Source organism: Alnus glutinosa, chromosome 7 (assembly GCF_958979055.1).
Source record: "Alnus glutinosa chromosome 7, dhAlnGlut1.1, whole genome shotgun sequence".
NCBI lineage: Eukaryota > Viridiplantae > Streptophyta > Magnoliopsida > Fagales > Betulaceae > Alnus > Alnus glutinosa.
In genome coordinates, this window is record NC_084892.1 from 9259258 (window position 1) to 9283486 (window position 24229).

The 24229-nt window shown below is 33.8% G+C and overlaps 2 protein-coding genes across 4 annotated transcripts; both read right to left on the reverse strand.

Annotated features, from left to right (window-relative positions):
- Positions 1 to 1801: 1801 nt before the first annotated feature.
- Positions 1802 to 9866, reverse strand: LOC133872856 (uncharacterized). 3 transcript variants are annotated; one of them, XM_062310478.1, is made up of 8 exons: positions 9667 to 9866; positions 4827 to 5148; positions 4406 to 4498; positions 3791 to 3935; positions 3569 to 3679; positions 3413 to 3495; positions 3273 to 3330; positions 1802 to 2137 (listed from the first exon to the last, which is right to left on the reverse strand). In XM_062310478.1, the coding sequence occupies exons 2-8, from the start codon at positions 5115 to 5117 to the stop codon at positions 2058 to 2060; spliced, it is 861 nt and encodes a 286-aa protein (XP_062166462.1). In that variant the 5' UTR covers positions 5118 to 5148; positions 9667 to 9866; the 3' UTR covers positions 1802 to 2057. The 3 variants fall into 3 exon arrangements, with proteins under 3 accessions (XP_062166462.1, XP_062166461.1, XP_062166460.1); XM_062310477.1 differs by lacking the exon at positions 9667 to 9866 and adding an exon at positions 6827 to 6967; XM_062310476.1 differs by lacking the exon at positions 9667 to 9866 and adding an exon at positions 5916 to 6329.
- Positions 9867 to 19151: 9285 nt separating this feature from the next.
- Positions 19152 to 20034, reverse strand: LOC133873635 (uncharacterized). The gene is made up of 2 exons (XM_062311365.1): positions 19647 to 20034; positions 19152 to 19582 (listed from the first exon to the last, which is right to left on the reverse strand). Exons 1-2 carry the CDS (start codon positions 19867 to 19869, stop codon positions 19449 to 19451), a joined length of 357 nt encoding a protein of 118 aa, XP_062167349.1. The 5' UTR covers positions 19870 to 20034; the 3' UTR covers positions 19152 to 19448.
- Between the last annotated feature and the right edge of the window lie 4195 nt (positions 20035 to 24229).

The window sequence follows — 24229 nt, forward strand, 5'->3', positions numbered from 1 at the left end:
GAAGGAAACGAATTAAAAATTGATTAGGATCACATTCCATTATTGAAACAAGGCAAATAAATATGATTTTGTTTTATTATTATTATTCTACTTTACATTTTACACGTTATTCAAAATGGTGAAAAATAAATTAAATGCTACGAAGATTATAATTTTACACATAATGATCATTTTGTTATAGAAGATTAATATCACATAGATACAAAAATTCATTTTAAATTTATAAGAATTTAAAATTATACGAATTTATTTAGAACTAATTTGTCTTTTCATATGCAAGTTGAAAGTGTTAGATAATCTTATCATAAAAATTAAATGAAATTTGTAGAATAAATAATATCATTAAACTAATGAAAATGTTAATTTATTTATATTTGATGGTGTAAGATAAGTTGTCTTCTTATACATTTATTATTATTTTAAAAAAAAATAAAAAAAAAAATTGGCAGGACGTTCTACTTCAAAAAAGATCAGAAAAAAAAAAAAAAGAAAAAGATCCGGCGGTCTGATACCGATCAAATTATTTTTTTAAAGATCAGACGGTTAGTTTTTTATCTGACTGTGATTTTTTTTTTTGAGATTAAACTTAAACACGTGAGACCCCGCAAACACATCCTGGCAACTGTATTTTTCTAGGCACATCCTAATCACGTCTATTTCTCATCATCTACCCCTACTCACTTAAAAGTTGATCAAACGGTTATTGATAAAAGCTCTCATACACATCTCACCATCTTGACCGTTCAATCCTAAAAACCAACCTTGCTCTTTCTCTCCTGCACTGGTTCATTCTGTATGTTACTTTTTCATTTTTCTTCTCTCTTCTCTTTTGCTCCCTTCTCTGCTTCTATTAACAAAACCCTGTTGCGGGTTCACAGATCTCGTAAGTTCTTAAAGATATAAGAGCATCCTCAATGGAGTCTTTAAAATTTCCCTAAATTTTACTGAAAAAATCTAATTTTTTATGTTTATATATCACTTTTAAAAAATTTCCTACACCAAACTTTCTTAACATTTTTCTATTTTAATTAAATATTATTTTTTATTAGTTTTGGAGCAACTATTTTAACTATTTAAACGTCAAAAATTGATGAGAATTAATTTCTCTTGCAAGGATTTAACAAAAAATTAAAAAAAAAAAAATTAAAAATGAATAGAGAAAGGATTTGAAGGGTTAAATATAGGATGTTTTAGCCAAAAACTTTAAAGAGTTCGATGCATTGAGTATTTTGACAACTTTCACCAAAATTTAGAAAATTTTTTAAACTAAAAAATCCATTATTAATTGATTATGTCAAAACTACCTTCAGGCCAACATGTCTTCCACTCTCAAACATTTATTATTAATTGATGGATTCTAAAATTAAATAGTTTAGTTTGAGCTCGAGTCTAGCCGAGCCTGTCGAGTACTCTGCTTGACTTGGGTAATCGTTTTGAACGAGCTCGAGCTTGAATTTGGCTAAGTGTCTAGCGAGCTGAGCTTAGACAAGCAAAAAAATGGGATCATTGAGTGTTTTGACCAGAAATTTGTTTTGACAACTTCAACCAAAATTTAGGAAATTTTTTGAAATAAAGAATCCATTATTAATTGATTCTGTCAAAACTACCTTCAGGCCAACATGTCTTCCACTCTCAAACATTTATTATTAATTGATGGTTTCTAAAATTAAATAGTTTAGTTTGAGCTCGAGTCAAGCCGAGCCTGTCAAGTACTCTGCTTGACTTGGGTAATCGTTTTGAATGAGCTCGAGCTTGAATTTGGCTAAGTGTCTAGCGAGCTGAGCTTGGACAAGCAAAAAAATGGGATCAAACAAATTCTTCAATTAGTAAGTACTATAAATATTTGGTGGGTGATACAAACAGAACCTAAATGTAAATGACAGTATCAACCACAATCCTTGTAATAACTGACAGATATTCCATAATTCCTACAAAAAAATGCTAAAGTTCCTCAAAGCACTGCACTCTATGGATTACATGTACTCATTTAAAATCAAAGATTTGAGTACCAACTTTTTCAATACCATTGTTAAGAATAGCAGAAGAGTGAGAAGGGTTCACAAGATACTATACTTCTCCTCCAAAGCAATGGTAATCATTGAAATACAGTACGCAGCACTCAAAGGGTAACCAGAAACTGAAAAAACCAAAAAACAAAAAACACAGGTGGTTAGTTAGAAACAGAAAATACCACGCTCATGTTATGTTCTAAGAGCCATGCATATGCTATAAACAACGTTAAGATGTCCATGGGTTTCTGTGATACGTCTGGGTTAATAGCAATAATGGTTGAAGTAGGAATGGTATACGACAGGCGATCAAATTCAGGTTCAGGTTCAGGGTCGGGTGGGTTTGGGGCAAGGTTGAGCAATCGTTGCGCCATTTCACCTAATACAGAATGATGCAGCTCAAAATCCTGCATTGGGTGGGAAAGACAAGGTGGGATTGAGCCAGTCATGCATGTCTGCGCATTTGATTTCTACAAATTTCTGCTAAGTGTCATCCCATTAAGTAGCAAGTTTAAAGTTACAGACACATAAAACAGTGGAACTTTTCAATACTCAATCTAACCAATTCGGGAAACTCTTCCCCATCCTCTATGTAGAATGTTTCTCTTTTGAACTGCCCCACTGATAGTGTAGATGCCTTCAAGGATATTATATCGTTTGTTGAGTAATACTACTTGTCATACCCATTTGTCACATTGACTGACATAACGTGTTTTAAGTGACTTTTTTTTTTTTTGTTTCTTTTAAGTGAGCATATGTAAAGCCACTTAAAAAAACACATCATGTTAGCTGGTGTGACATAAGTGTTATTAATGAAGGTAAAAAGTAGCATTATTCACCGCTTGTTAAAGTAAGGGAAAATCAGCCGCATTTCTATCTCTAGGCTACACTTGTTGACATGCTTAAAAGGAAGTGGATTGCTTTATATCTTCTTCGTCCTATATGACTACTGAAAACCTAGAGAACAATACATGAAATTCGGATGCAACAAATTAGCAGTCTAATTTTATTTGAGAAGCATCCTAAATCCTAATAGATAGCATAATAATATCTGGCAGCCAGCAGCAACGAAGGGCACCAGAATCCTACACTTCTATAAATTCTTTTTGAAAAAAAAAAAGAGAGGATATCTCAAATGCATCCAAAGTGATACAGAAAAACACGAAGAAAGGACATAACATGAAATTAAAGAAGAACATGAATGCTCAGAATTTCTACAAAAATACAATGATGAAATAAGAAACCAATGTAGGAAAAAATTACTTGATATAAAATCATCTGCGTAGTCTTTATCAATTTTCCCATGGGCCATTGCACCAACCTGAAAACACACAAGTTTTCTCTCAGACAACATGCGTGTGTTTGTTTTCATGAGTGTTAAGTTACAGTTATTTTGAGCTTACCACAAAAACAAGGTCAACATCACTACCACCAGAAGCCACATATTGGTTTATATTAACCAATTTTTCTGAACTATGTGAGAATCCTGATATCAAAACAAATATCAACATCATTTTCAGTAATGGAGTAGAGAAAAAATCATACAACCATAACCTCACCTATTCTGCGAGAGTTGATGGGTAGATATTGGGTTACAGGGTTCTTGATCACCCGCAAAAGTTTCTCACGCCTACCAACAGCAGAAATACTCAGTTTTTGTAGAAGCTGCACTGCAAAATAGCTGAAAATAGTCAACCAAGAGAAAAAATAACTCCCCCTAAAAAGAAAAACACAACATTAGCAAGCTGGTTAGAGGGTTAGGTGGAATCAGCTGAACTTACACATGATACCGGCGAACCGCTTAAATGTCCTTGGAATTCGAACATAAGGCTTAACTTCAATAAGAACACCTTTCTCAGTTCTCACATACACAGCTCGCAACCTCCCACTCTTATTAATTCGGCTATCCAAAATCATTAGGAGAGCCTGAAAGCAGCAATGATTAAGATCATTTATGGTTTGAAGTACTAGAAAAATACAAAATCACATGAAAGATAGCTAATGAAATAGATGATAATATAGGCCATTTCAATTTTGAAACAATTGCCTTATCTGAGGGACAGTAGTCATCATGATTGGTTTTGAGGATGTTATACATAAATGGCACAACATGTGTCACCCCGATCCCAAATAAGAGCTGCCCACATAGTGTGTGGTTTATAGAAAGAAACTCATAGGTGCTAACTTTCACATTGGTTACTTACTAGGTAAAATTAGCCTTTATAAGTGATTCAAGGGAAGCTCCAAATTAACTAGATCTTTTGGGGTAGGGTGATAGCGCAGATATGGCTAGCGCTTTTCCTAGGGTCATTACATAAATAGCTGGAAAATTTCATAGCATATCAAGAGCAATGATCGAAGAATAGTGTCAGCCTATTATTGCAAAGTCCACTAACCTGATGAACAATGTCAGGCCTGTAATCAGCAGGATTTCTGTTATTTTTCCGCAAGAAATTAGCATGGTCGTCCGAGTTCAAGAGCTGGTAACTCTGTATGCAATATACTAGTTACAAAAAGAGAAAAAAATTCACAAAAAGCAATGAAACACCAACCACTAAGAAATCCCAATGAAACCCATTACCCTGTAAAACTCATAATATGATGCAACCAAAAACCAATTTTTGTATAGTACAAGAGAAAGCAATTCAACAAAGCCTGAAGAGACCCCAATAAAACTCCCAAAGCAAAAGGTAAAACCCCAACCCCTGAAAGCCTAAAACCCATAACACAACTCCTCCATACAACCAAAAATCAAGTTTTCATATTTCACAACATATATATACAAAAACCCAGAAAAGAAAAATTTAACTTATTGACCTTTCCAACTTTTGCCACTTCCAACGAAGCCTTTTCAAGAATGAAGGTGACCCCAGCTTTGTTGGCATTCTGGTGGTCACTTGGGGCAATTGGAATACCCTCAAGTTCATTCGCTACCCCTTTTCCTTCTTCTCCTTCCTCTGCCTCTTCCTCGTGATTACTTGTTTTCTCTGTTAAAGCTATCTTTGCATCTTGGACTGGTTGTTCTGCAACATCTCCTTCTTCTTCTCTGTCATAAACCTCTTCCCTCTTCTTCCGCTTCTTCCCCTTCACTGCATAAGGCCGCCCCATTCTTTCTTCTTCTGTGGCTCCCAACAAAAGTCTGCCCCAAATAAATAGAGAGGATGAGTAAGACACATGAGAGCAGTGAGCAAAAGCAGATCAGCAATGGCATAAAATATAGCCATATAATACAACATGGTATCATGTTATGACGTGCACAAATGGTTATAACCAGAAGTTATTGGCTAAAACCGCTAGCCACTAACTGCCTAGCGGTTATTACATTTTACCAACCGCAACCGCTAACCACCTAGGTGGAGGCGGTTATTCTTATGACTGCCGCTTAGCAGTTATTGAGTAGAAAACCGGCGATTGTATAACCACTTTTCAATTTGGGTTTTGAGCCAGTTTTGGGCCAGCTTTGGCCCGGTTTTGGGCACTTTTGAGCCGGTTTTAATGCAGGTTTTAATCCAACAGTTTTGCCTTTTGATACAAAAATTAACAAATCTAAATACAAATCCAAAATATTTATTAAAAAAAAATACAAATCCAAAACCAAAACATTACAAATCCAAATAACTAAATCCAAATCCAAAACTAAAAAATTACAAATCCAAAGAACCAAAAAATTACAAATCCAAATACAAATCCAAATCCAAATAACCAATTCCAATCTATGAAATTACAGGAGTTTAACCAGTTGCATCTCCCTCTAAAAAATGCACACAAAATCAACTTCCAATTTTTTTATTTAAAAAAAGAAGGAAAAATCCACCCATCAGCAAATGAAACCAAGAATCTTCATGATCTATCACCCAAAAAAAATCAAAATCCCAAAACCTCTAACACTAACTCAAAGAAAATCACCAGTATAGAGCACGTCAAAATCCAGCCCAACACTTGCCAGAACTCGCACAGCACTGCTACCCACCGATGGAGATCTCTACCTCTTAGCAACAAATCTGAGGGCTCATTCTTCGCAGTTTCTTCCTCTTCTTCGTGTTCTTTGTCTTCGTCAAAATCCAGGAGTGAGGCAAAGATATGGATTTAAAGATCTCTGGCCGCTGCAAGAGATGGGTTGGGAGTGAAAGGGAAAGAAAAGCAGATATGAGAGAGAGAGAGAGAGAGAGAGAGAGAGAGAGAGAGAGAGAGAGAGAGAGAGAGAGAGAGATGGGTTGGGAGAGGCTGGAGAGCAAACGGCGCAGGAGATGAAAATATTTGAAACCCTAAAGGGCCAAGGCTAAATGAATCAGACTAAACAAGCAAGAGAATCACTCAACCTTTTGTGCCCTTCAATGAAAACTTGACAAGTCAGCCTGAAACAACTTAAAGAAAAACAATAAAAAACACTGAATTATAACACCGAGAAAACCCTTTTATTGCCTCTCTCTTCTACCTTTCAAAATCCCCTTTTCCCATTCAAGCTAGTCTAACACCGCCGGAAGCTGTGCGCGGTGGCCGATGGGTTTCTCTTTGGACCTACAATTTTTCCTCAGTCACCTCCAAATCCAAACAAGCCAACAAAATTGCATTAAAACTCTCGTTCTTTCATTTTCCCCACTCATCACCCACCTTCTACGACCCAAACAAGCCAATAAAATCGCATTACAAACTCTTTTTCTTTCATTTTTCCCACCCAGTTGCTTTGGTCAATCGTCCCTAACACACATGGCTGTCCGCTTCTTTCGAATTCTTTGACCCAGTCCTTTTCGTTTCTTTAATATTTTCTTTGTTACCACTATTCAATCAAAGAGAATAGAAGTTATTTAAGAACTTACCGGTGGTGGAGCAGCGGTGGAAGAACTGTTGGTGGGGTTCAGTGGCTGTCGGCGGCACTCGGAGGAGCAGTGGCTCGGTGGAGTGGGAAGTGGCGTAGTTTTCTCATGAACGGGGCGTAGATGGAAAATGAAGAGAATTGGTACAATTTTGTGTTTTCGTCTTCCTTTCATTTGGTGCAATAGTCTGACGTGTTCGTTTTCTATTGGTTGGCACAAAAGACCTAGTTTATGCCACATCCTTATTGAAGTTATTATCAACAAGCAAACATCTTGTGATGTATTGAAACGGCGTCGTTTGGTATTTAAAATACCAGCTGCACCTCTAAATGTAGTGTTATTTTTATTTTATTTTATATATATATATATATATATATATATATATGGGTAGTCGGTTAGTAGTTATTAACCGCTTTCTGTAGGAGAAATGATTTCTACACTTATTTCTCACAACAACCCCACAACAAGCTGACGTGGCTGGTAATATTTTATTATTTTTTTGTTTTGTTTTTATTTCTTTTTGTAAAAAAATAATAAAATATTACCAGTCACGTCAGCTTGTTGTAGAGCTGTTGTGAGAAATGAGTGTAGAGATCATTTCTCTTTCTGTAAACCCTATAACCGCTTATGTGGTTATAAGCAGTTAACAGTTGCAAAGAGTTATAACCGATGCAAATCAATATTTTGGATCAATATAAGAACTAGCACCTTTATGTCTTTCTATGTGACTTGTACTAAACTAGATAACAACAGAGATCCCTAGCCGTTATGCCAAAACCACTTATACAAACTTTTGCAAGATTTTTTTTTTAAAAAAATAAATTAATTCAGAGCACCACTAATTAGATCTCTTTTTTTTTAAGGGATAAGAGGAAATCTCATTAATCACTCCCAAATGGTAATAAAATTACAATCAAACTGAGACAAAGCTCAGATACCATCAAACTGAGACAAAGTTCAGAATATTACAGGGACTCACATTATAGGTACCCCGTTACAGTTACCTTAGAAACACAGATCATACCAACAATTGCTACAAATAAGCCTAGCCAACAGAAAGATGCCTATGCGGTAACATAAAAATTACTACTTGCGCTATGGAGTCGGTCATACAATCTGTGCACAAAGCAATGACTAGGATAGATTGACACATAGCAAAATTTTAAGCACAATCTGAAAAAACAATCTAAAAGCTGCAGATTCTAACCTATTTCTCTTATTATTTGAGAGAAAGCACCACTAGCCACACCCAAATGCGTAGGGACAAATTCAGCACCACATGTAACAGAAGTAAAATCCCATTCAACCTGAATACTTTCAAAGCTACAAGACTAACAGATTTAAAGCCCATTCTTAAAAATCTTACTTCCTTTTTCTTCCCCACATCTTCTCAGCTACACACAGAATATGAGCATTGTTCTCCCTTTCCCCAAGAAGCCTAAGAGTTTGATTGGGATTGAGTTGAGAAGTAAAGTTTTTATATTCCAAAAGAGCTTTTGAGAAAAAAGTTTCATTTTTAAAATTTTTTCAAAAATTCATTATAGCATTTTTTTTTTTTAGCAAAAAAGTCAAAGAAGTACTTTTTGAATTTTTTGTCAAACATACTTATTTTTGTTTTGCAGAGCTTTCTATGTACTAAAAATACTTTTTAAGTTCGTTAACGCAATCCCAAACAAACACTAAAGATTTCCTCGCAACAAGCCGATCTAAACAATAAATTCAAGGAAAACATAAACCCCATCAAACCCATATATGAATATCCGGCAAGCATAAATAAAGAATAGCAAACATATTCAGGATGAAAAAAAAAAAAATTTAAAAAAAAAAGATTTTATTCAAGAACCTTGGAAATGGAACAAAGACGAAGGACCAGAAGGAATAAAACTGACAGATCATCTTCCATAGTTGCTATTGTGTAGATTTTAAATAAAGGAATTTACCAGGATTACATGCTATGGCCTAGATAAATCAAATTAGGCTATATATCTTACAAGCCTACATCAATCACTTGTTTTGAAAATTGGAAACACCCTCCGAAAATTTCTTTTGAAAAAGATAGGATTAGGTGTTATTGAGAATGCCTTTTCTCAAAGAGAACACATCAAACGGCAAAACACAAACTGTAAAGAGTCCATTTAGTCTCAAAGAGACCATTTGGTGTTATTGAACATGGCTTTTATTAAAGAGAACACATCAAACTGCAAAACACAAACTGAAAAGATCGAGTCCTTTAGTATTTAAAGGACGTCGTTTTACATTTTGAGGTGATTTGTGACTACCCTAAAAACTGACAATTTTAGGTAATACTTATGGCAATGATCTCGAGTACCATGCATAAAAGCCTTTTATAGGAGTCCCCACTTTGGAGGCAACAATAAGGATTGTAGATGAATCCAGACGTTCATGAACTACTCAAGATTGATTGAGAAGATAATGATGACAGAAAAACTCAAGATTGATTGGAAAGTAATGAACTTTTTATATTGATCTTAAACAATAAAAGGTAGCTTTTCCGGGTATTGTCACGGGTATTTAACATATATAAGCAAGCCGAGAACTGAGAAGGGACTTTGAGCGGAAAAGAAGTGTGTGGAAACCTAATTCAGCAAAGAAATTTCTTCTTAGATCTATTCCAAAAACCTAATTGAGATAAGAAACCTGTTACACAAGACAGATGATACATAACAGATTTCGACTATGTGCGAGACATCTCATATTTCTGATACAAAAGAGAGTAAAAAAAACATCTCAAGACTCAAACTTCAATCATTTTCCTTAAATCTTTGTTCAACAGCAGAGAACCCACAAAAATCAAAAATAGAAATTAGAAGAGAAAATCTCACCTTTTGAGAGAGAGAGAGAGAGAGATGGAAAGGGAGAGGCCGGCGAGTGACGGTGTGTTGAGAGAATGGAGAGCTGGCGATGACAGAGTCGAGAGGCTGAGGGACTTGAGGGTGTTTAGATCGATGAGCACTCGCAGTGTGGAGGGTCTGGAAACTTGAGAGGATGGTGGGGAGGAGACGATGAGTCGACTGTCAAGGAGTTTGTTCTTTAGGGTTTAGGTTGAAACTGAAACGACGCCGTTTTGGTATTTAACACCAAAACCGCATCGTTGCATATATAAAAAATATTAAAAATAAAATAATATATATATATATATATATATATAATTTTTAAAGCGGTTTTAACAGTTTTGTGGTTAAGGGTTAGCGGACGGTTATTAGACTGTTATTAGAGGGCGGTTATTTCACTTCTACAGTAATAGTATTGTATTGCCTAAAGTGTCCTTACATGTTATTTCAAATCATATTTTTGCTCAAAGCTAGTACTGTACGTTGGAAGAGGGACGAAAGCAAATCTTGCTTGAATTATGTATACGATATTGCAATTTTCTTAGTTTTGTATATGTTGTGTCATTGAATTGGAATATGTTGTATATGTTGTGTCATTGAATTGGACGAAAGCAATTTTTAAAATACCCTTACAAATTGATATGTACATCAACTACCATTTTATAGCTAATAAACCTCTCCTTTAATCTTGGCCATCAATTTGGATGAAAAAGTACATTTTTTTTTTTTTTTTTTTTTTTTTTTTTTTTTTTTTTTTTTGTCTACCTTTCTATACTACCCCTAATTTTTTTTTTTTTTTAAAAAAAAAAAATTAAAATAATAGTAATACTCAAAAATTGATTAAAAAAAAACTAGAATGTCACAACCTAAAGGGTGGCTGAACCACCCATGAGGGTGTATCCGCCACCCACCAAATCAGGGAGGAGGGGGTGGCCGTGAGCCACCTCCATGGTGGTTGGAGGGTGGCAGCGGGTGGTTCAGCCACCTCATTTTTGTTTTCTTTTTTTATAAAAAATTAATAATTTAGTTTTTTTTTTTATTGATTGAACTATAATGGTAAATTTGGTTTTTAAATGGTCAAAATTATGGTATTTTCTGAAGTTAGGTCAAATTTGATTTTTCTATTCGCTCTAACAGTCAACGCTAACGAAATGGTTTAGTTGCAACAAAATGATAATTTGATATATATATATATATATAAGTGTGTCAGTTCGTTAAGCTATTTTGACAATTGCTATCGGTTCAATGAGCTAAAGTATACTTAACCATCTCTTGATACTACATATATAAAATGTACTTCACCACCCAAATTAAGCAAAAAAGGTCTTAGTTTTTTGTGAAATAAATGAAACTTCAATATTTTTTTTTTTTCAAGTACATTCAATAGCAAATGGAATAGATAAACAGAAAACCAGTTAAGTTCTAGGGGTGGATATTTTCCACTATAAATGCGGTAAGAAGGAAAGGGGAGAAGGGGGTCAAATTAGGTAGAAATGCAGCCATAATGAACTCTAGTTGCGGCACAATAATGTTAGAGAATATATTTCCTATCAATATAGGAAATATATTATATTGATATTGTATATTTTATATTAAGGTACTTTCTTTTATAAGATTTGATTGTAATCAAATTTGATAGTAATCAAATCACTTTGATTTGATTACTATACTTATTTACCAAAATTCTCCTATAAATAGAAGTATAATGTATTGTAAAAATATCAAGGAATAAAAGTATAGTGTAGCTCTTTGAGCTTTCTTCGGTGAACGTAGGTTATAGACCGAACCAAGTAAAATTCATTGTGTTCTTATTTATTATTTCCGTATTTTATCTTTAATTTCTGATTCTATTATATTTTCTTTCAAATAAACCACATGGTAATAAAAAAGTTGATACTTTTGTAAGTCTTTTGAGCCTTCCACAAGGAAGAGGCTGGAATAATGGAGATGGAATCGAAGATTAAATCAACAATCTTCCAATCATTTTTTGGTCCCTACTCGATCCAACACCTATGAGTCACTTCATGCTTCATCTAATCTTACTAAAACATATATTGGTTTAATATTTTTCCTCTATTATCTTTGAATTTATAACTTCTTTTAACTCCTTAATTGTCTTAGGTGTTACAGATTGTGTAAGCCACTATTGGAGGATTGACCTCGCCAGTCATTCCTATTGTTGGCGGGGTGGCTCCACCTACCTCCACCTTTGTAGAGGGAAGTGGGCGGGGGAGCCACCCCTCCATCTTCTTCTTTCTCTTCTTCTTCTTCTTCTTCTTCTTCTTCTTCTTCTTTTTTTTTTTTTTTTTTTTTTTTTTTTGTATTTCTTTTTATTTATAGACATACATGGTGTGATGACATGGCTTTTGACACACATAGTATGATTCATTGGTCTTATATGGACAATATGTTAGGTTGTACTTTTACCATTAAATACTTGACGGAAAAATTGACAAAATGGTCTTTTTGTCGAATAACCTGCATTCAAGGAGATACGGGATAATTTTCCTTTCTTTTTTGGGAGGCAACTATGTAACACCCTGAGAAATTTAGTAAGTGGTAATTAACTCAGTGCACCTTCCCTGTAATGTCTAAGACATTTTGTAGTAATTAAAATATGAAAACCGAGTAAATAATTGACTATAGTTAATTTAGTGTCCTTAAAAAATGTAAGATAATATTTTAGGTCCAAAGAAAAGAAAATAGAAAATAAATTGGAAAATAAAATAAAATAAAACAAAAAATGAAAGAAGAAAAAAATAAGAAAATAAATGAAATAAGAAAAATTAAATAAAATCAAAAAAAGACAAACAAAAAAAAGGGTCGAACGGCCCTTCTAAAACAAAGGCCTGACGGCCATTTAAAAAGAAAACAAAGGTCGGATGGCCTTTGATTTCAAAACGCACAGACAGCAAAAAAAAAGGACACTGACGGCATTTTTTTTTAAAAAAAAAAAGGACTCAAATGGCCATTTAAAGGATATGGACGGCATTTCAAAAAAAAATAAAAAATCGGACGACACTTGTTTTAAAAATGCACAGTGTGCCTTTTTCGGCCATTTTCAGAAATTTTGAGGCATTTTCCTCATTTTCCCTTAGGGTTTTTCATAGAAAATCCTAGATTTACTAAAGCCTAAGCCCCATATCTCAAATCTAACTTCATAAACGTGATCTACGCGTGATGATATGCGTTTTGACCGATTGTTTTGAGATAAATCACTAAACTTGTATTTTTGAGATTTTTGGTTAAATATTGTAAAATATGAGTTTGATCTTGATTATTTTTTAAGTTTTGTACTATTTTGAATATGTTAGTGTTCTATGTTAATGGGTTAGTATTTATTGTGATTGGGTTAGTGAATATAAATTTTGGGTTAGTGTTTATTGTTATGGATATTTGTTTAGGTGGTGATTTTAATGTCTAACTCTAAGCAAATATTTTGAGTTAATAGTGTATTTGGGTTTATTTAGTGTTTAAGGTTTATGAATATGTGTTTAGAACTCTAGAAAATTCTATTGGTTTTCCGTGGGTTAGCTCTATTGTTATTTAACAGCTAAATATTAGTTAGTGTTAGAGAAATGTTTCGTAATTGCAATGTATTATTTTTACAGTGGCACATTGCGAGAAGTTGTCTAGGAAGCTTAGTTGAGTTTGTTATCCGCACAGCCAAGGTGAGTATTCTACTCATTGAGAAAATGATACTACATTTATGTATTTTATAGAAATGAAACAATATGTTGACTATATGTTTTAGATGATTTAAGTAGTTTCAATTATGTTAAGATATAACAATGTTGTTTATGAGAGTTGAAGTATGATTGAAAAGTATGTTTGACTGCCTGCTGTGAGATTCAAATTATGCGAATTATGATTTAGCAAAATAACATGTTGATTGGTTACTATTTTATAAAGAAAGCATGTGTTAAATGCATAGTTCTTGAAACGCAATGGTATATGATTTTGAGCATAAAGCATTAGGTTAGAAGAGACCTCAGGGCCAGTATCCCCTTTGGCATAGTGAGTGAAAGACCTTAGGGCCGGTATCCCCTTTGGCATAGTGTGTGAAAGACCTTAAGGTCGGTATCCCATTTGGCCTGGCTAGGTTAAAGACCAATGAGCTTGCATCCCCTATGGAACAACTTTAAAGACCAATGGGCTTGTATCCCCTATGGCGCAACTTTGGGTAGACCAATGGGCTTGCATCCTCGACCGGCATATGTGTGTGTTCAATAGTATGCATGTATTTTATTGGGTGCATTATAGTGTTTTCACGGGATTCCATAGTACCATTGGGCTTGCATCCCCATGGCACGGTGTTAGAAAGACCTTAGGGCCGGTATCCCCTTTGGCATTGCATTGTGTTTATTGACCATTGGATCGACATCTCCTTTGGCACTGCATTGCTTGTATTGGGTTGGTAATTGAGCATACATAGCATTGTTTATGATATGTTGATATGGGATGATGATTGAGATATAGTTATGAATGGTTGATTGAGATATAGTTAATAATTGATGATTGAGATGTAGTTATGTGTTGATTGAAATATAATATGAATTTGTATGTGAGCATGTTGGAATAAGAACAATACTGTTATGTTATGTCTGTGTTTACTCTATCTACTATGATGGGAATTCAAGGGACAAGTTTTTATGACCAAAACAATAACTGTTACAGTAAACAAGAGAATAAGTAAAATGTCGTTTTATGCAAAAACTTAGTGAGTCTTATACTACTGAGACCTCAATAAATTATTATTGAGGTGGTGAACTCATTTTTTCACCTGTATAGATGTGGTTAACCCTACAACCGTGCAGATACTGATGTTTTGGTTGCAAGTTTAGTGGATCTAAAGGATGACCCCGTAGCATGGTATTTGGGTCGGGGTACTGCGATTGAGGCATATTGCTGGTGTCGTAGCTGTGTGGACTTGGGCATCCCATTTTGGTAGTCTTTTGTTATGGCTTGTGTCCTTCGTAACACAAGTATTTTTAGAGCCAGTTTTTTGGGTATGTAATTAGATTAATATGATATAGAAACCTTAAACAGATAGACTTATAAATGACTCTTATTGTTGATTAACAATTGTATTTATAGATGTGTTCTTTTTCGCTGATGTGATATTATGTTATCTGTTACATAGATGTAACTCTAAATATTAGGTATATTTTATGGGGCATGTGCCATATATTTGTTTTGCGACAAGTAGTTGTGACATTGTGATGACTTATTTGCATTTTTTTTTTTTTAAAAAAAAAAAGGGTTGTCACATCTCCGAACCTATTTACCAAGTAAATAACGTCCAAAGAATACCTCTACTCTTCAAATCGAGAATATTATGCAGTGGAAACATATGATTTTTCTTTTATTCTATTAATATTAATCATTATAACTAGAACATTTACTAAGAATCATCACATTAATTTAATCTAGTACATTATGCACATCATCACTATAAGGAATATCCATATTAAACCTTAATACACAAATGCATCACCAAAACACTAAGTCTGCATTGTCAACCATAAATACTAATTACTATGAGTAGCCTTTGAAATCTTGCAATGGGTCTTCAAGTAGTAGTCAGATCAATATCATTACTCCAAACGGTCGCATTTTCCCCAAGGTCTTTCTTGCTCAATCCTAGATGGCTCCTCTATGAAACACAGAAATGTTTTACAAGTGGAGAAAGTATAACGTAGGTCAACGACTTAGTAAGCAAGTATGTTGGTGCTAATGTGTGACTGTGAGTATGTAATTATGCATATAAAAGTATTTTTAATGTAACGTTCTTTTCTAAATTAACATTTAGAAACATTTATCTTAAAACATTTTACTGAAGACATTATCTTTGTAAGTGTCATTATTTCATACATAGTATCATAGAAACATCACTAGCTCTGCATCATTCCCAAAACAAGGTTGTGCTTGTTCTACACAACTCCTTTCGACAAGGACTTGTTTGTTCAATCCCTTTATGCGGAACCCTATTGGCCTAACCCCTTATGAGACCACACCCCAACTAATGGTATGTTGCTCTGCTTCTTAAGTCTATTAAACACACGCACACACAGTGCCAATGGCCTCATTTATTATTTCATTTCACATCTCATTTCTTTCTCATAACTTTTACACATAACCGCATAAGCATTTCATTTCATATACGCATATTAACATAATAAATCGGTCTTTAAGACATTTCATGCATCATTTGATACAACATTTTTAAAAATAATTAACGTCACACATTTCATGCATAAGAATATTTTCATACTTTTCATAATGCTAAAAAGGTAATCCAGGCTTTTCTTTTGAAAACTTTGCATATTATTGTACATAAAATGTACCGGATCAATATTTACAATATATTAGCACAATGATAGCTTGCTTACCTCGGTTGCTCAAACTCCCCATTCGGTTCTCATCTTTGCGCATCGCCCTATTATTGCGGTTGATCCTTTGAAAATTATATTTGAAATCTTTGGGTTAAATACGTCTGAGCCCCCAGTGGTTTACTGAATTTACTTTTTGCTCCTATGGTTCATTTAGTATCGTAGGTACCTTATTTATGGCTGAAGACAGAGATGGTACCTCCGTCCAACTTTCATCCAAAAATTGAAGGAAGCCCACGTCACAGGTCTTAAAAAATGACACGTGTCCATATGTGTAATTAAAAATAAAAAAACCTAAAAATAATAAAAACTTTTAAACAAAACTTTTTCTTTTTTCAAAAAAAAGAAAAAGAAAGAAAAAGAAAGAGGGGTGGCTCGAGCCACCCCCATGACCGGTGTAGTAGTAGTTGAAACCACCCCCAAGAGCCTTGGGAGTACTCGACCACCAGCGTTTTGCCTGGGGTTGGGTTCGGCTACCTCCAAGGGCCAAACGACCCAAACCCTAACTCAAGGTTGCCTCCCTCCCCCTTTTTGGGCTTGTGGGGGTGGCTCGGCTCTTGGGGTTGGTTTCGGCCAACCCCATTTTACTAGCCCATCTTATCTTCTTCTTTTCTTTTCCTTTTTTTTTTTTTTAAAGTTGTTCTTATTTTTAGTTCTTATTTTATTTTTAATTATAAATAAGGACACATGTTGTTTTTTAAGGCATGTGATATGTACTTCCGTCAATATTTGAACAGAAGTTGGGCGGAGATACCATTCCCGTCTTTAACCATAAATGAGGTACCATTTACGATACGAAATAAATCATATGGAGTAAAAAATAAAGTCGTTAAACACTGGGGGTAAAAAGATATTTAACCCAAAATCTTTACACAAACCCTACAATCATGTCACATAATTTCCTTAAGGGGTAATTACATTTTCCCCCCATCAACTACTAAAAAATGTGTGATGCCCCCATGAACTACCAACTCGACCAAAAAAGAGCATTCAACTACTACAGTTACATGTTTTGCCTTTTTCTGTCAGCCTAACCCGTAAAAATACTAAATACCATAACTCAATTTAAAAAATGATCTAAATACCCTCAACTTAAACAAAAAACAAAAAAAGGAAAAGGGGGTGGCCTGCGAGCCACCCCAGGTTATGTGGGGTGGCCGCAAGCCACCTCCTCCCCAAAAGGGGGTGGTTGCCTTTTCCTTTTCTTTTCTTTTTTTGCTTTTTTATTTTTTTTTCTTTATTAAATATATTAGTTTTAATATTTTTTATTAATAAATTTAAACCAAATTTTTTATTATTATGTTTGATCAATTGAGGGCATTTTTGTCTTTTAATCAAAATTAACGTCCAAAACCAGCATATTCCGTCCATGTTAATGGGTCTAACTGACGGAAGGGGCAAAATGTGTAAAGTTGGTAGTTGGATGCTTTTTTGGTCAAGTTGGTAGTTCGTAGGGGCATCACGCATTTTTTGGTAGTTGATGGGGGAAAAGGTAATTACCCATTTCCTTAATTAGAAATGTCTCGTCTAAAAGCCATATCTTAGAGCCTGAACCCCAAAACTTGACAAAACAAACATTCTGCCCGATTATCAATCGTTCGATGGACCATTGATCGTTCGATATATACTTGAGTCAAACATTTGATATTCTCGTAGAACCCCCATTTTTCTGAAAAAAGTCCTAACTTCTCCCATTATTACACAATCTATGGTCTTAGTTTAATTCATAACACTGTTCTAAGTATAAACCTGTCCTTAATACATAGTTCATATATCAAAGTTCCGACCTTTCTCATCTACATCCAACTCAACAAGAAGTCTACCATAATATATCTATAAAACACATGGGTCTACATTTAATTTATCTAAACAATAGGTTAATCATAATGAAACAACGAGATATCACATGCTTAACATAAACTATAACCTACCTACTCAATAATCAACATCAAACTTGTAATATTCATCTTATAAACCTTAAACAACAAACCCACACGCATCACATAAATGTTGAAATAATAGATCAATGTACCAATAAGATGAGAGTGTTTGGATCTTACTCTTGAAGCTTGCTCTAAGCCCTCTTATTCAAAGCACACTTCGTTCTCTTCATCTCGTCTCAAATCTCTCATTTTTCCTTTCGTTTCCTTTCCTTTCATTTATCTCTTTATCTCTATATTTTCTCTCTCTAAAGGCCGATGGGTTTTTAAATGTTGGGGGGCACAAAATAGAATCCTAGCCTAAAAACAACATTTTTATAGCTCAAAAAGTGACATATTCGCATTCTAGTAGGTCTCATCGATTATTCCATGGTACCATCAAATGTTATATGTCGATCAATCCATGGTTTTCACGGATCGATCACTGACTTTTCTACAGCTTTGACCGCATCGCACAATGTTCAGTAAAACATGCATAACTTTTACTATGGGTATCGGAATTGTGCGTGCGACCCCATTTCGGAAAGCTCTTTTCGAGATGCACGCCATGGTAACCATTAATTTTTTTTTTTCTTTTTTTGAGTATCCTTTTAGGATTTGAAAATCCAATGTTTTTCCTCTTAAGATATTGTTTCTAGTGCTCTCCTACACTTTAGAAATCCTACATTAACTTTCACACCATAATTGATCTCATAATCATTTCCCCTTAGTTACCATGTTTTTCCATCGGGTTTATCGACATTACTATAGATTTTACATTTTAATCTATGATTTTGAAGCAGGGTGTAGTTACAAAAAAAAAAGGGGAAATATGTATAACTTTTTAGTATGGAAAGAAACTTTTTCAAGTCTAATGAAAAAAAAAAAAAAATCGAAATGGAGCCGGCTCTATAAGGATTCTCTCAAAATTATTTGTCTAAATTACAAATAATCGAAATAGATAATCGCTTATAATCCGAACAAATAATTACCGAGGATCTCACCATTTTTAGGTTTTTATTTTCGTAAAAACGGAAAATTATTGTCAGGAGAATCCTGCTTCGAATGCCAGTCCATTTTCCAGGGAAACATATATAGATATATAGATATATATATATATATATATATATATATATATCTCAAAAGTATGGTCAACTGAAGCAACTAATGAACAACCCATTCCATTCCCATATATCAATCGTCAAACCTCTACAACTCCTACTCTGCGTTTTCATTGCCAAAATATAAACAAACACAACCACCTTTGTACATCTAAAGATAGAACTGCGTTCATGGAATCCCATGCTTACAGCACCCCCTAGCCCTAATTACAACAAGAAAAACAAACAAAAACCACTAGATGTCGGATTAAACACAACAACAAGAAAAACATGTAAAAATACATTTTGCTCTTCAGGTGTCTTATTTTGAATAATCCCTAGCCTTTTATATAGAGAGCAAGCTAGCTTGCCTGTTGGCCGGCATGGTATGCTAGCTTCAGCACCTGTCTCCGGCGGTATTCTTTGTTATTTGACGATGGCTCTTTGACATCATCTGCAAATCGGACCTTCTTTTTGGATTGACATTTCCCAGATCCTATAATAAAAACAAATCAAATTCTACAAAATTGACAGGAAAAGAGAGAATATATTTTACATACCACCGTTAAATTTATTTTTGGCGTGGGCGTAGAAAATGGAACCCATTTCAGATTCAACTGTTTTCTTTTTCCCACAGGAGTGAACGACAGTACTACCCAATTCAGATTCAACTTTTTTCATGAAATCGGAGAGGAGACGCTTATGGGCTTGATGAACAAGTAGAACTACGCTTCCCGAGACCGCAAAGACTGCAATGAATCCAACTCCCACAGAGCCCCCCATTTCTCTCTTCAACTTGAATCGTCAGATATCCTGAACGTCTGAGTCATCGACGGCAAGAGAGAAGGAGAAGAAAATAGACATTCTGGGCAAAGAAGAAGAAGAAGAAGAAGAAGGATGGTATTGGTAATGGTGGGCATGGAATGGACGGTCAGGGGTCAATACAAGGGAACGAAGGACGGCTTCTCTTAAAAAAAATAATAATATCTACCCCACATGGCATTGACTATGTTGAGAAAGCTTAAATAATATCTACACGAGTCACGAAAAGAACCTTTAATTTCCAGTTTCTTCTTCTTTTTTTATTCTTTTTCAAAAACTGGAAAACTAAAAAAAAAATAAAAATAAAAATAAAGACGGCTCAACTTCCATATCCGTCGTGTCTTTTTTGAATTTATGGGATGGGAAACTAGCGTAATCTCCCTCTTCCTCTCCCTGCCGTTAATATATATTTCACTACAATTTATTTTTAGGGTGAACTCCTTGTATTATAATCTAATTGAAAATGTTTCACTAAATTTTTTATTTAAGACAATGTCCTTTCAATACAAAAATACTCTTAATAAAATATATATATATATATATATATATATATATATATATATATAAAACTAAAAATTCAAAAATAAATACAAACAAACTAAGGGTGGCAAAATTTAAAATTTAAAATAATTTTTATTTATTTTTTTAAATTAAAAATTTTGTTTTTTGTTTTTAAAAAAAGTTTTTTATTATTTTTTTTGAATTTATAGAGATACTTTTGTTTTATTGAAAAAATTATAAGGTTATTTTTGTATTTTTACTGTCTTTGATGGGACATTGACAATATTTTGATAGTTTGAGAGTAGACATTATCCCAATAGAAAGTTTAGAAGCAGAGGTGGAGCCAGCATTTGAGATTTGGGAGGAAAAAGTGAAAAAATAAAAATAAAAATTTAGGGGACAAAATTAAAAAAATAAAATTTGGGGGTAAAGTTTTTCATTATCTTTACTAAATTAAGTGATGGATGGAGATTAGTCTTTTTTTTTTTAAAAAAAAATACTATTCCTATCCGTAATTTCTTGCGGTTAATTATTAGTTTCTCTCTCTCTAAATATGGGGCTGGTGGAACTTATGGCCAAAGGGAGATTCCCCTGCGAAGGGTTAGAGAGGGGAGCTACCATTGCCGATTGGGTGCCATGATGTTTGGTAAGCGAAGGCCAAATGAGTCTTTTTTTCTTTTTTCTTTTTTTATCGAAATTTGAATTGATATTTAGTGTAAGAGAGTCTTTATGAAGGTCACCTAACCGAGTAGGTGAATGAATGAACTGCTCAAGACTTGTTTGAGCAGGTCATGAGCACGTCCACATAAAAGGATTTTTCACATTTTTTGCTTAAATTACTAACAATTTGAACAACAAAATTATTGGAGATCTTTAACCAAGCTTCTTTAAATGGTAATACGAATAAGATAATTGCAAATAATGAGGAGCTACAAGAATAAGGGAGGGAATTATCAATATTATAATAATTAAAAATTTCTATTTCTTTTGCATAGCGTATTTTATCTATGGTATATGTTAAATCACCAATTATTTCAAAAATTTAAGTCTTGTGCTCAAATTTCTCTTTGATAAATGATGCCCAACACGTAAATCATCATTTATCTAAAAAATTTAAACTGATAAAAAATAATGAGCTTAATTATTTAAATAAAATTTTAAATGTATAGAACAAAAAAAAGTTTTATAAAAACAATTCAAGATGCAAATTAAGGCATTTATTAAAAACTTACAAATACGTGTTAAGATTAACAATAAGAAATTGGGACATCTCTATTCAACCATCATATAAAAAGAAAACATGAATATTATAAGTATCTTAATTAAGTCATTCATTTGGCGTGAGAAGCATGTATGCTCTACCATTACAAAATTGGTTCAACCATCTGCTGAAGAAAGAGAATTAGAATTAAATAAATAGTAGGACCGTTGATTACAACATATTTATTTTAATATATTAATTAACACAAATATTATTAGGTATTCTTGATATTCTAAATAATAATCCCATATTACTGGATTGATGTGATAGTCTTTAACCATTTTTTTTTAATAAAAACTGATCCAAAGACTAATGAACACATTCACATCAATATAATAAAATAAGAGTGAAATAAAAATTGAATATATAGCAATAACATTACATTACATAGTGTTGTTATCCGGGACAGAATTAAGATTTCTTATTTAAGAGTCAGAGCATGAATATAAGGAGCTAAGCTTAATTTTTTTTTATTAAAAAAAAGCTGTAACAGATAGAACCATGACCTATCGACCCCTTAGTTCCGTCCCTGGTTGTCATATAGTAAAATCAATTTCACGAGATTGACGAAAGGTTATAAAATTGTTATCAGTTAACACGCTTGATGATCATCCTTGAATAATACATTATAATACCAATTTACTTTGAAAATGTTTCTCTAATATTGTTTATGAATTTAAATTAGAAGATAAAGATCGGAGATTAACATCAGCCTACAGCCAAATATAGAGAGTCAATCTCTGCTATCCCATGCTCACATCGGACAAGAATGAAATGGAGAGGATCCCAAATGCGTTCACATCTGATTCATTTGAGTAGAAGTCAGTACTGATGGCAATTTGGTCATATAAAATCAATGGAATTGCATTGCTGCTGAAAAATCGAAAGCAATTTGTCATACCGTAATCGGAGACTAGACTGTCTGCCTCTAGATGACAGAGACTTGTAGGGTTGTGACACGTGTCTTTTGCTGTCCGTTTGACGATATTAACCTCAGTCTTTTTCCATAAGTCCAAACGGCCTCGACAAGACCTGGTCGGCGTTCGTTCATAATTATAAATAGGAGCTTTCTGAAGAGGAAGTGGACCACGTGGTCTTATCTGAACGACAGAGAGAGTTCTTATTAGAACAATCCAACGGTGTAACTGCCCCCATCAGAGAGTTCTTATCTGTCAATTGTCACTTTAGATGCTTCTACCTTAATAACTAACCTTAATCACATGAAAATATCTAGGACAAAGAAGATACTTATTGATCACTGGGTTCCGATAACCCATGCAACCTCCACTCGGGTCGGAGATCCATTGGGGCGGGCTTGATAAAGACGTGCTATAATGACCTCTAACTATTCTATTTATTTATCTATAATGACCTCTAACTATTCTATTTGTTTTTTTCTTATTAGGTTGATTTATATTATTCTTATTAATTAATTAGCAAGCAGCCTATTTTATTTGACTCACCTTAATTACCATATTTATCACACTTTAGAATATGTTTTTTTAAAAGTTTCTCTGTAGGTACTACGCAATATTATAATACAATTATATACAATTCAATACAAATACTATTATATACTTATCAATAGTGCATGTATACCTTTAAGACTCAAACCACTTCAAATCTTTTATATTCTTTTTTATTTCTTGCTTCTACTATTACTATTATCTTATTTTGTATTTTACTTAAATTTCTACACTATTTTAGGAATCAAAACATAATGCAATTTGTCCAATTGAATGAACCAGATCACAAATATTATATTGCTGAGAATTTTATAACCAAAATGATCAAATAATGCTTATATCAGCTGGTATACTTGTGATGCTAAACAAAATCAAGGGAGGCTAAGTTTCAAATCTCAATCTCAGTCTTACAACAACAAAAAAAAATCTTGCATTAAGAGGCAACTATTTAATATTATTGTAGAGAAACAGGAGGAGGATGTAGCATTCTGTGTAAGAAAATGCCAAAAAATAAAATAAACATTAGAATTACAAATCAGTCTCACTCTTTAAAACCTTCATGCAAGGAAAAGTACATCCAATGTCAATGGAAAGGCTAACTGCCAAAAGGACATATTAACACTTAACAAAAACCCCCATAATCTAGATCTACCAGATAGAGTTACCCAATATTCCAAGGAACCAACACTAACAGAAAGTATACAAGCTAACATCAAACCTTCAAGTTAAAGGCTGTGATGTTATATCTTTGAAGAGAATAAACCCAAGATATCTTCATTCTCTCCCCAAACCTTTTCTCTTTCTCACTATAGGGTTCTGAGGTACAGAGGGCAACCAAAATGAGAGGGTTGGATGTATGGATGAATTGATAGACCCTTCATGGTCATGCAAAAGGGATGAGCTGTCTAAGGTTTTTTTTTAAAAAAAAGTTCTTTCAAAAACTTATTGAACGTTCGACATCCCACTCGATCATTTGAGATCCAAATCAAACATTTGACGTCCCATTTGATCGTTCGAGATTCAACTTGAACGTTTGTCATCGGGCGTTTAAGGTCCCACTTGAATGTTTGGCCTGCACATGAAATTCTTAAAA

Excerpts from the sequence above, each read along its gene's own strand:
- LOC133873635 (XM_062311365.1), bottom strand. The coding sequence starts at position 19,869 with ATGGGGGGCTCTGTGGGAGTTGGATTCATTGCAGTCTTTGCGGTCTCG. Across the intron at positions 19,583-19,646 it reads CAAAAATAAATTTAACGGTG|GATCTGGGAAATGTCAATCC; the intron begins GTATGTAAAATA and ends TTTTTATTATAG.
- LOC133872856 (XM_062310478.1), bottom strand. The coding sequence starts at position 5,117 with ATGGGGCGGCCTTATGCAGTGAAGGGGAAGAAGCGGAAGAAGAGGGAA. Across the intron at positions 3,936-4,405 it reads GGCCTGACATTGTTCATCAG|GCTCTCCTAATGATTTTGGA; the intron begins GTTAGTGGACTT and ends TGCTGCTTTCAG. Across the intron at positions 3,331-3,412 it reads ATGTTGACCTTGTTTTTGTG|GTTGGTGCAATGGCCCATGG; the intron begins GTAAGCTCAAAA and ends GTGTGTTTTCAG.